The 12,009-nt window shown below is 53.1% G+C and overlaps 5 protein-coding genes across 5 annotated transcripts; 2 read left to right on the top strand and 3 right to left on the bottom strand.

Moving 5' to 3' along the window:
* Positions 1-259: 259 nt before the first annotated feature.
* On the bottom strand, positions 260-1,453 carry AB675_8932 (Zinc-type alcohol dehydrogenase-like protein; the record flags this gene model as incomplete). Its single annotated transcript, XM_018149422.1, has 2 exons — positions 260-747; positions 877-1,453. The coding sequence occupies 2 exons, from the start codon at positions 1,451-1,453 to the stop codon at positions 260-262; spliced, it is 1,065 nt and encodes a 354-aa protein (XP_017996090.1).
* A 1,011-nt stretch (positions 1,454-2,464) lies between these two features.
* Positions 2,465-3,097, top strand: AB675_8931 (uncharacterized protein; the record flags this gene model as incomplete). Its single annotated transcript, XM_018149421.1, has 1 exon — positions 2,465-3,097. One exon carries the CDS (start codon positions 2,465-2,467, stop codon positions 3,095-3,097), a length of 633 nt encoding a protein of 210 aa, XP_017996104.1.
* Positions 3,098-3,345: 248 nt separating this feature from the next.
* AB675_8930 (Cyclin-dependent kinases regulatory subunit) lies at positions 3,346-4,379 on the bottom strand (the record flags this gene model as incomplete). The annotated part of the gene is made up of 4 exons (XM_018149420.1): positions 3,346-3,379; positions 3,428-3,631; positions 3,682-3,764; positions 4,323-4,379. 4 exons carry the CDS (start codon positions 4,377-4,379, stop codon positions 3,346-3,348), a joined length of 378 nt encoding a protein of 125 aa, XP_017996152.1.
* A 47-nt stretch (positions 4,380-4,426) lies between these two features.
* AB675_8929 (Protein polybromo-1) lies at positions 4,427-6,458 on the top strand (the record flags this gene model as incomplete). The annotated part of the gene is made up of 4 exons (XM_018149418.1): positions 4,427-4,474; positions 4,690-4,979; positions 5,003-5,985; positions 6,043-6,458. The coding sequence occupies 4 exons, from the start codon at positions 4,427-4,429 to the stop codon at positions 6,456-6,458; spliced, it is 1,737 nt and encodes a 578-aa protein (XP_017996189.1).
* A 1,071-nt stretch (positions 6,459-7,529) lies between these two features.
* AB675_8928 (uncharacterized protein) lies at positions 7,530-10,457 on the bottom strand (the record flags this gene model as incomplete). Its single annotated transcript, XM_018149417.1, has 6 exons — positions 7,530-7,653; positions 7,876-8,531; positions 8,578-9,131; positions 9,182-9,463; positions 9,510-10,272; positions 10,368-10,457. 6 exons carry the CDS (start codon positions 10,455-10,457, stop codon positions 7,530-7,532), a joined length of 2,469 nt encoding a protein of 822 aa, XP_017996173.1.
* Positions 10,458-12,009: the final 1,552 nt, after the last annotated feature.

The following is a 12,009-nucleotide window of genomic DNA, read 5'->3' as shown; positions in this document are numbered from 1 at the left end:
CATTGAACACTCCATGTTATGTGCGCTGTATCACGCGAACAAATTCTCTAGCACGGTCGTCATGACTACGAGAGAACTTTGGGCAGGAAACAGTCAAGTCAGGTAAGGACAGACAGGCATGCATCAAGAGAATATGGCAGTCGACACAGGCCGTGTACCTGGAAATGGATCCTGCACTCAGATGTCTAGATTTTGCCGACGATGCCTGTCCATCCCCCAGACCATGCATTCCCGCGTCCTCATCCACCCCTCTCCTCCATCATGAAGACGCCGAAGCGACCCGAACAACGACTTTCCCAAAACTACTCCCGCCCTCCCACAGATACCTCACCGCCTCCTGCCCTTCCTCAAACGAAAACACCTTATCTACCACCGGCCGCACCTGATGCTGTTCCACAAACCTAAGCAATTCCTGCAACCGATCCTTCGGCCCATTCAGAATCCCCACCAACACAAAATTCCTCGCCAATGCCCGCACATTGATATTCGTCCTGTTCGCATCTGGTGGATCGGTCTTGCCGGAGAGGTACCCAATACTTGCGATTGTGCCGCCGAAGGCGATACAATCCATTGATTGAGACGTGGTGTAGGCGCCGCCATTTTCGAAGATCAGGTCGGCACCCTTTCCATCCGTGAGCTCGAGGACTTTCTGGTCCCAGTCTGGGTGGGTGCGGTAGTTGATGGTGTAGTCTGCGCCGAGGGCGGTGGCGCGCTCGAGTTTTGAGTCGGAGGAGGACGTTACTATCACTGTTCATGGGATTGTGTGTTAGTGCAGGCTGTGGGTTGGGTGGAGGTGCTTGCAACTAGCGACAGTGCAGGAGTTGGGCTATGCTATGAAAGCTGTTCTTGGAGGAAGTTGGTGAGGACTGGACTGACCTTTCATACCGCTCGCCTTGCCCAATTGCAACCCCATGATGCTGACGCCACCAGTGCCTTGCACGAGCAATGTCTTTCCCTGGAGACCTATGTTGGGCACGCCAATCGGGTTGAAGTAGTTCAACGACATCCACGCCGTAGTGCCCGCAATCGGGAACGTCGCGGCTTCCTCGTCGGTCAAGTAGTCTGGGACTCCGACCACCGCCCAGTCCTCAAACAGCTTATACTCCGTCAGCACGCCCTGGTCCGTCATCCCGGGACTGTCGGCCAGATACGCTGCTTTCGCGGGTCCGGTCTGGTGCAAAGGGAAACATAATGACAACACACGGTCGTTGGGCTTGAATTGTGTCACAGAAGAGCCGACAGAAATGACCTGTCCGACGGCGTCAGAGCCGATGACGAGGTTAGAGGGGAAGGTAGCGGTTTTGTGATGCTTCATGGGGGCTTGGATGATCTCGCCATCTTTGTAGTTCAGTGCGACGGCGAGGATTTTGACAAGGATTTGGGTTGGTGACGGGGTTGCAACGGTGAATGTGGTGACTTGAGGTTGTCGATGCCGTCGTAGCTGGTCTGCCATTGGCGAGTTGTGGTGCTGTCATTGGTTTCAGACATCGTGGCTCTTGTCTATGGTTGGTGGTGTTGAGGTTAGAGCTGTGGTCGGGTCGGTCCAGTGGTGGGCCTGTCTGTAAGTGGCTTTATGTTAATACTCTGACCTCGAGATCCCAACCGTCATGGAAGCATGGCACGAAGGAACCAGGATTCCGATATCAAATGCTCAAGATATGCTTGTGGTGGGCGATCAATGGAGATTGATCCGATCGGTAATGTCCGAGTCGGGTGGCATCATCTCTCCCGAATACAGTACCTGTATACCAATCTGTTCACCGAGAATCGGCCTGTAGGCGAGTAAAGCGAGTCAGTGTACAGCAACCACCGTAGTTCTCGGGCTTGAGCTACAATCAGCCAAGTATCGACCCATCGAGGACTTCTGGACGCAGTAAACCAGAGACACGAGGTTCAGTCAGGGTTATTCACGCTGAGCTGATCAATGACAGGGACAATGGTGCAGTGAGTGTCGAGAATGAAGCCTGTAGTAGCTGTCGGTCTTCAAAGAGTGAGAGCAATGTATGGTGATGATCCGTGTGGCAGATAGTGGCCGTGGACATATAGGTCCTTAAGCATGAGGTAGATCGTGGATGCAAGTTGAGGCAGCCAACGAGGTGCATTGCTCGATATTAATGCAATTGGTCCAGTCGAACAAGCAGTTCTGGCAGCACAGATCGATGACTTGTACAATTGGCTGCCATCTACGATTGGTTGTACCTGCAGTAGGTCCTCTCGAGGTGTATGATAGTCGTTATGGGTGAGACTGAGGTCGCTCCAGGGGCGGCTCCTTTGACCCCGCGCCCGTGATCTGCACTGGAATTCAACGCGTGCTGACGTAGCTTGTGGTCGGGTTGTAAATGATGCAGCATGCTGAATAACTTTCGTCGAATTGCGCAATCTGGTCGACATTGATGATATACTACATGCCCGCGCCATCTTGTCTGGTCAAGATCTCACTGGCATACGAAATCGACCTACGACAATGGCACTCCCACCGAAATTCGCCGGCCAGCTCCTCGCCTCCTCCTCCCGCTCAGAATCCAAACACACCCTAGAACTTTACCTCGACTACGTCTGCCCCTTCAGCGCAAAGATCTTCAAGACATTCTTCACCGAAGTCCGACCACTGATCGAGAAGAAATACACGAAGCCCGGCGTGCGAGTCATCTTCCGGCAACAGATCCAGCCATGGCACCCTTCGTCAACACTAGTGCACGAGGCAGCGGCTGCGGTGCTAAAGGTCGCGCCGAGTCAGTTCTGGTATTTCTCGGAGAAGTTGTTTGACAAGCAGAAGGAGTACTTTGATGTGAATGTTGTGAATGAGTCGAGAAATGAGACGTATAAAAGGTTGGCGAAGCTGGCGGGGAGTGTTGAGGGAATAGAGGAGAAGAAGATTCTTGATTTGCTGCTTGTCAGTGATAAGCCGGGGAAAGATGGTGGGTTGAATATTGGGAATGGCGTGACGGATGATGTGAAGCTCATGGTCAAGGCGAACAGACTGACGGGCGTGCATGTCACACCGACTGTCTTGTTCAATGGCGTGGAGGAGCGGAGTATCAGTTCGAGTTTCTCCGGGAAGGACTGGGAGGACTGGCTGTCGAAGAATGCCACATGACTTGAGGAAACCGTGGGGGGAGGAAGAATGCCTTCTGCGCGGCTATGACTGCGTAAGAAGAGTATTCGCGCCACTCCCAAGACTCAAGAGTCTCTGAATATTGATAAAGCCAAAAGACGCGCTGTGCTCGTTGATTCATTCCTTCGGATGATCCATTTCATTCTCAATAATGTCGTCCATTGGTGGCCTCGTGAACGCCGGAGCTAATGCTTTCTTCAAAAAGATTTCGTCGTGCGGGTGAGCGGATCCTATTGCTGCGGTGGCTGATAGCCGAGCGGACGTCTGGGAATGGTGTCAGTGTTTGAATTCGTCGTAGCGTGAAAGAATTACTTGAAGAGCAGGATATGTGGCTCCGGCTCATGGACTTCGTAATGTTCCCAGCCCAAACTCTGTGTGATGCCCAGAGCTCTCCATTCCTCTTCCCAGAGCAATTTCAGGGTGCCTTTGGAGGGGTCAAAGTAGTCGCGAGGAATTGCTTTCAGCATAGCCTTTGGAAGTTGGACATGTCGGTACTCATTCTCGGTGTCGTTGTATCTACTGTCGGTCAGACCAGCGGCGATACTTGCGCTAGGACCTCTGCTCACCTTGCGGAGTAGCCGATCGAGTCGACGAACTCTTCGAGCCGCACTCGCTCACTGTCCTGGAGTGGCCTTGGCTTCTTGTTGCGCTTGATGAGTCAATATCTGTCATGGTGTCGGTTGTGGTCGTTGTCTCCGTAATGATGACAGTCGTGGAGACAATAGTCTTATATTACTGAGCAAAAGTCGCGTTCGACGGAAGGCTGCGGCGAAGGCGATCGATGCGGGTAACGGGAGGTCTCGTGATCGAGTTGGGGGGATATGCTCGGTAAGAGCGCAGCAATGGTGCGGTCACAGAATGTCTGGGGCTCTTCACCGCGTCTAATGTGACGGCAGTAGTTGTGATCTCGAAAAGTGAGCGGTTCAATGGGCAGGGAGACAGTGACTCGGCACGAAGTGAATTGCATGTTTCAAAGGCCGTGTTGACAAGCCGTCTCAAAGTGGGCACTCGGCGGACCTGCCTCTTTGGGTCACCGCAGAACTGCCAGCAGAACCGTAGGTTGGGAGAGTCTCCCAGACCGCGTATAGAGAAGGTCCTCTTCAGTCCAAATCGCGTCGCAAAGTCCAAGCCATCACAGCAGTCCCTCGAGATTCGGATAGCCAGTTCCGTGTATTTGCGTGATCATTGCGCCTGACAAACACGATACCAAATACAAAGGGCCAAAGTAGTACTCGCGACCGAGAAGGAAGAGTGGTGGGTGCATCTGCACAAGTTTATGGGGTCGGCGAACCCTCTGCACTGTTCGCCCAAATGTCGAGCAGCACGCCAGTGACAGGGAAACGGAAAAGAGGCAACGAGGTCAGTTTCCCCGACCCAAATAATTCTACACCCTTCGCAGCCTGAAATATCCCCTCGCTGCACCTGCTGTACTTCACCTGCATCCGCCACGTCGTCCATCGACCTCCATCACGTGCACCATCGCTGCACTGTCGCGACTGCGCGTCTGCCACTGCCGATCGCCTGACAATGCTATATCCTGATTGCGTGCAACATGCTAATCTCCAACCCTCTAGGACACGAACTATCCTGATGAAGAAACCACTGAGACCACCAGCGAGCTGGGCCTTAAGCTCGTCGGCCAGCTGAAGAGGTCGACAGACAAGAATGGACGCGAGATCGCCCATGCTTTTCTGGATCTGCCAGACAAGGATGACTACCCAGACTACTACGAGCAGATTGCAATGCCGCTATCGCTCAACGGCATTGAAGAACGACTAGAAGCTCGCAAGTACAAGACTCTGACACAATTGGAGGGAGATCTCAAGCGACTCGTCCAGAATGCAAAGGACTACAATGACAGCAAGTCCGGCGTCTTCGCTGATGCAGAACGAATCCGAAAAGCTTGTCCAACTTCTTTCCCAAGCACAATCCTGACTATCAGCTGCCGGACTACCGAGCTGTTCCGACGCCAATTCCTACACATCTGTTAGACCGTATGAGAGAATCGTCTGTTTCTACCAATGGCACTGGCAAGCTCAAGCTCAAGATGAAAGCATCGCGGTCAAGTATGGCACCGTCAGCGGAACCTGATGTTCCTGACGCCGGAGAGGATACTCAGGACGCAATGATAGCTTTGCTCGAAGATCTTTCTGTCCAAGAAGGTGCCATCAACTTCGAAAAGCGGCCTCCTAAGCGTGACTATCCAGACTATTACAGGATCATAGACCGACCAACCTCCATCTCGGATGTGACAGCAATGGTCAACCAGGGTAAAGTCGCAGACTGGAATGCGTTGGCGCGTGAAGTTAGACTGATCTGGAAGAATGCAAAGGAGTACAACGAGCCTGATTCCGACATATATGCCATCACCGAAGACCTTGAACAGTGGTTTGAGGAACAAGTACAGGCCGCCGGCGCAGATTCGCCAAAGGCGCCGCAGCGACTTTCGCTGAGCCAACCCAAGAAGACTGGCTTGAAGCTAAAGCTCGGTGCATCGAACTCCACGTCTATCGCTGGTGGATCGGTTGACAGCGAATCCCTTCGAAGGCAGAGAGACGAGACAGCTCAGGCACTCGGAAGAGCCCGAGGTACACCTGCACCCGCACCATCAACGGCGCCGAGCATGACAAGGAGTCTGTCATCGGTAGAGCCAAATGGCGACACCATTGTTGTCAATGGCGCGGGCCCTGCGACGCCCGGTCTGGTTAACAGCAGTCTGCGCGGCTCGATACCGCCACCGAAGTCAGCAACTCCAGCAACGAATGGCATGACTAATGGCCAACCACAAATCAATGGCATCCACCCCTCGAGAAGTGTGTTCACCATCTCCGACAACCCGATGGAGCGAAAGTTCAGAGACCAAGGCAAAGGTAAGCTGATGCTTCCCACTCATGTCGCCGGTATACACACTGACATCTGCGCTCAAGGCCTCGATACCGCCCTCCTAACCTCAGTAACCTACACAACCCACCCTCATCTCCCCGCCGACCCCAAATGGTCCCTTACCCTCCCCGCCGACCCCCTCCGAACCCAGATCTCCTCGTTCATCTACCTCCCGCCCACTCACTACTACTTCCGCCTCACCCCGCAACTCTCCCCGGAGCTCAAATCCCGCTCCAGCTGGAAAGTTTGTGTTTCGTCGAATTGGAATACAGTCGCGGAAAGCCCGCATGCGTCGGGGTGTTATGATTTCCGGTTGCAGCCCGGGGAGAACACGATCGTGGTGGATGCGATTGCCAGTTTGAGGGAAGGGGAGAGGAAGGAGTATGCCCCGGCGCAGATGCAGTTTGATTTTGAGCGGGTGACTTTGGTTGTTGTGCTTGTTGATCGATTGGATTCGTGATGAGCCATGGAAGGAGGGATTGTACCATTAAGGGGTGGAGGATAGGAGGGGATGGGATCAGCAGACCAGACTAGTTAGCATTTGACGGCAAAAGCAGGCCGATGTAGCAATGAGGAAGTAGTACAACCACCTCCTTGCAAGTTCCTCATGTTTGCATCTTCGATCTGTGCCTCATCCATAAACCCAAGTTCGCCAGCGACGTCGCAGCCCCTATCCACACACTTCCACCATCTTCTGGCTCAGCTTTCTTGCATTGAAGCCGGTTGACACGATCCACGCACTTCGAAGCCCAAGACATGTATCCCGTGCGGCGAGCTGCAAGTTGGGGTACAGATCTCGACGAGAATGTTTCTTGTCATCCGGTCTGCGCAAAGACCTTGTGTGGGCCGGATGACGACGGAGGAAGTCGAGGAAGGTGCTAGGAGGGGCACCTGGCGCTGGTGGTTGCTGTGTGATCCTGCTGTCGTATTCTACTCAAGACTAGGGAAGGAACGAGTCAATGTGACGTGGTTGTGTCATCCGGTCCTGGGCTGATGCGCTTGTCAACCGGTTCAAGGAGGGCAGAAGAGAAAACATGGACTCAACGCATTTGCTGAGGCAGAATTTGAAGCACAATGAGAGAAAGATGGACAGCGACTGTGTTCCGTGTTGCTGCGATATGCCCACTGCGGCAACACACTGCTGCTGCACCCTGTCGCCGTCCTTGTGCTGTCTGTGCAACGCGAATCACGCGCTTCGGAGCTATCTACGTGGCTCCCCACATGTATCAGATAAGTATGCGATGTGGTTTACCAGGGGGATGTCGTCTGAATGAAGTTGTGCAGCGTTGTCTTTTTTATCGCTACATATTGCCGTACCAAATTTCCTCAACCAACCCACTCTTTGATCCTATTCTCGCTCTCTTCCGAGGTTCTTATTATCGTGTGTTGCCCTGCCTTCTGCGTCGTCTCTCAATGATCATCATCGTGCGCCTTTTGCAAGTGTACGGTGGAGAGGCAATGTAAGTCGCGTCACTCCACTTCGGAAGAGCCAGCTTCCATTCATTCCGGGCTTTTCTTTTGGGTATCAAGATCACCGCCTTTTCATAGCTTGCTGCTCGCTCCCACCCTGCTGCATAGAATCCCACCTCCTTTTCAACCCACCCTCATACACGCTCGCCACGCTCTGCTGCCATTGCTTCGGTGTCACATACACGCTATCTGGCGGTGCCTGGCCGTATCCTGCTGCCGCTAGTGCGGCTTGTTGCATCGAATGCGACATAGCTCCTCCGGAATGCCCGCTGTCGATGTACTGTTGCATATGCTGCTGCTGTGGCTGCTGGCGGTGCTGGTGCTGTTGTTGCTGTTGCCGTTGCTGCATGTCCGCATAGTAGGCCTGGTGCTGTTGTGAGGGCGGGAAAGTCGTTGCGGCTGGGTACGGAGGCGAAGGCGTGTTCTGGATGTTGTAATTAGGATGTCCGCTCGTCATTTGTACTGGTGGAGAGCTCGTGAACGCTGGCGGTGCGAGGGCTGAAGCTGGGATCGCGAACGCTTGGTTGAATTGGTCGATGATGGGTGTCGGGTTCCATTGAGGCGCTTCGTGTGGGCTGAGACTGTGTCCGTAGAAGTTGCCGGATGGCATGATAGGCACGTGAGTGTTTATATCGTAGGCATGTTGGTTCATTGGCGATTGGGATTTTACGTCGGAAGTAGCTGAGACAGGTGGTGTAGCGAGATAGGATCCTTGATGATGACCAGACATTTGCTGACTCATATAGCCATGGCTGGGTGGTATGATCACTTGCGGAGGTTGTTGAGTGGGCTGCTGTGGTTGATAATTCTCTGCTTGAGAAATTGAATGGAGTGCTGGAGGTGTTGGGAAGTTATCACCAGGTGGTGAGCCTAGAGGGAAGGATGGTTTCAGCTCGAACGGGCGACTTGTGTCGGCAGAGAACGCTGATCTTAGGCCGTTGATCTGGGCCTCGGTTTCTGGCATCGGCCAGGCGGAGACACATTGCTCCAGAATGCGCATATGTCGCACAAAGTACTCTTTGGCGTCGGCATTGAAGTCTGGGTCAGGTGAAGTGATGGCGATCTTGCGTATCGTTAGCTTGACTCATCGGAACATGGTACTGACTTACCAAGTGGATCATGACACAAGTTAGGATGGCATATATCGTGAAGTTGATGCCCCTTTGCATGACCAACAATCCCACGAGATCATACTTGCTCAAGATTGCTTCTTGTATTCGGCACAGTGCCTTCGCCGAATTATAGCACGTAGCCATATGCTGCTTCCACGCATCGTCATCGGCGAATTTCTCTGATGCCGTAAGTTGGGCACGACGTAGCATGACGATGCCGAGGTGATAATGCGTGTGCATATTCCCGACGAAGTGGGACGCAAGCTTCGGACTCGAGCCGTCAGGTGGCATTACAACTTGCAGATCCCTGGGAAGCTCGCTCGGCCACTTGTGGAATGCCACATTGTAGGATATCAATTCCTTGTCAAGACCCCAGTCCTCCTTTCGCTTGAGCTTCCGGGCTACTTCGGTGATCAGGCGGATATTTCGAGCATTTCGAAGGAAGTACGCAAATTGGCGAGAGATCATTGCCTCAAAGTCGTTCATATCGGAGGCTGGCGGATTCGGTGAGACATCAACGGAATTTGGATCGACCGACATGTCCGTTCTTCCTGTCCACTGGTTAGTAAAGTGGTCAGTATTCTATTTAGGCGCCACATACCTTGAGGCGCGCCGACCATCATTTCGATGATGAGGCACGTCTGCCATACTCGAGTTTTGGCAAGACATTCGACTGGCTCAGAACCGCAAGCTTCTCCGGACTCGTGTATTTCGTGGTGTTCATGCAACTCCATATCTTTCGCCATTGAGACAGCCTGTTTCGTCAAAGCCCAGGAGCGATAATAGTAACCACGCTTAGGTGCACTTTCTCGAGCTTTTAGTAGAATGAGCAGCGCTTGGACGGTGCTCAGACGAGGTGCATCCAGAAACATGGGCTCGTGCTCTAAAGATGAATCAGCAACAGTTGGAAGAAGGAAAGAGCCACTCACTGTTGGCAAGCGCCAGCCACTGTGCTCCCTGGGCAGGATCGTCTGACATGCGCCCAGCACATGCGAAAATCGCCTCGAGCAATAGTGGCGAGATCGAATCCCTCTTATGCTGCCATTGGTGCATGAATTGGCTTTTGCAAAGCACTGGAACATAAGGATGTACGTTGCTGAAAAATATGTCAAAATATCCCATCGCGTCCTCGTCATCTGGCATGAGGGCCGGCGGTATCCTAATCTGCGATCCTGCATCGGTACTGAAGTTGGTCAATTTAAATTCTGCTTCCTGGACTGGGCCCTCTGCATCGTCCTCGACCGCCTTTTCTTTCCTGACGTAAGGCGCAATGCCATTCTCGTTGATCTTGAGATCGCCTAAGTGCTGGCTCAGATCCTCGGCTGTGTACTGTGAGATTGGAGTCTGCGCAGGGATCTGATTATCAGAATCGGCACGAACAGGCTGAAAGGCCTGCGTCCCAGCGTATGAAGATAGGGACGGGTCACTCAGATCTTGCCCGCTATACATCGTTGAGTACGCCTCTCCGTGGGGGTAGTAGCCGCCCTTGGAGTATTCTGCGTCGTAGTCGTACGACTCGAAGGATTGTCCATTGTAAGATACTGGGAATCCGGGAGCGCCATGCGGTATACCTTGATGACCATCGACCGGCGACTGGTTATAAGCCTGGTAGTCAATCCCCGGCTGGCCGGCAGCGGGAGCAGTAGGACCAAAATCACCCTCGGGACCCCCTGTTGGCGGTACACAGTGCAACTTCAGTCTAACACATGCGGCGCATGGCCAGGTGTTGGTAGTCGCTGAGTCGCATCGAATTTTACGTCTTCGGCAGCCTTCACAAGCCTCATTACCTTGAGCCGTTTATGCCGGTTGTGCTCGTCAACGAAGACATAGTTCTTAGGTCCAGCCTGGGGTCCATTGTTGACAATAAAACTCTGCATGGTTGCATCTCATCGATATCCAGACATTAACAATAGTGGTAACGTGGTGAGAACCAGGCGCGTAAGCAACCGTCGATAAAGATGAGGTCGATAGGTCGCCTTGCGGGGTTCGGATTATTGTGGGATGGAGGAATGTTGCCTTGTGCGGGCCAAAAGTCTGGTGATGCACAGTTAGGGGCCGATCAGATCTTCATCCAGGTGCGAGCAAGCGCGACAATGAGCAGTCGTGAACAGGTGAGAGTCGTGCTGACAAGGGTACTGTTCGTTGTAAGCTGAAAATCCCAAAGGGTGTCGAGTCGCCACGAGAAGCCGAATGGATGACACAGCGGCGTGACGGCTGCCCAATGATTTCCGCGGCTGAGAGGGTATATCGTGTGCGCTGACTGTCGTACAGATCCAAGACGTCTTGACAGCTAGGAGGGGTAGAGTTGGCGACGAGTACTATACTGAATGATAACAGCTGGTGGTTTGCACAATGCGATCAACGATGTCAGAAACGAAGGACGTAGGCGAGCAGCACATTCGGCGAGGTTGCTGTCAGACGAGCACTACCGACGAGGAAAGCACTACCGGAGACAATGTTCGTGGGGCCAGGCCTGGAGGCCATAGACTGTGTAGCACACCAATAAAGCTGGGCTGCAGTACTAAATCTTCTAATCATCTACTAAAATAGGACCAGGGGCACGTCTGAGGAGACATCCTTAAACTTAGCTGCTTAACGGCTTCTGCAATCGCATCCATATGATTTGCGGATCAATGTGCAGACAGTATAAGTCCTCTTTGGACATGCCAACATACGTAAGTCATGCCAAATTGTCACCTCCTGAGCGAGGGCAGTGCGAGATATCTCGAGACCAAGGGGCCAAATCATGATCACGTTAAGTGTTTGAGGTCTGGCCAAAGGGCCATGCCGAGTCATTGTTCGCTGGCGTGAGCATTGAGCCAGACAAACTCAGTTCGTGCGGCTGGGACCATGGAAATACGGTGAGATACGAAGCGACTTCTCGAGAGTTGACACATGCGTAGCCGGGCGGGCTTTGACTTGCAAATCCGACGATGAGGCTATGCATGCCGATGCCGTTATGGCGCCATGCTGGTCTGGAGCAGAATCAGGGGGAAATCTTCTAGCGAGCGTCTGCCACAGCGTCGGGCAATGCTTTGTGGTGAATGGTCCAGCTGTTGGCTAAGAAAGAAAAGCAATCAGCGGCCTTCTTTACCTTGATATTCATGGGCGACCAATGTGTTGCTTCTGCAGGCGGAAGGAGTCTGGAAGACTGGCAGATCATGGAGACAATGCCCCTCAATGCCAAACCACGAGCCCCTCGAGACGCATGTGCAACTGACCAATGCTGAGGCAGAGAACAGGTCCCGCCCAGAAACCAGAAGCCGGGGGTAAGCCACAAAAGTTACGGATAGCGTTTGCCGTGCTCAAGGTGATGATTTTTCAACCAGGAAGTCCTACGACGTAGGGCCAGCAGTGTACTCGCAAGAGTTGCGACCGATCTCAAGTTCACCACCGTCACGATGGCTTCGATTTTGCGAATGAGCTTAG

Source organism: Cyphellophora attinorum (assembly GCF_001299255.1).
Source record: "Cyphellophora attinorum strain CBS 131958 chromosome Unknown Contig33, whole genome shotgun sequence".
In the NCBI taxonomy this organism is placed as follows: domain Eukaryota; kingdom Fungi; phylum Ascomycota; class Eurotiomycetes; order Chaetothyriales; family Cyphellophoraceae; genus Cyphellophora; species Cyphellophora attinorum.
This window is presented reverse-complemented; position numbering and strand designations above follow the sequence as displayed.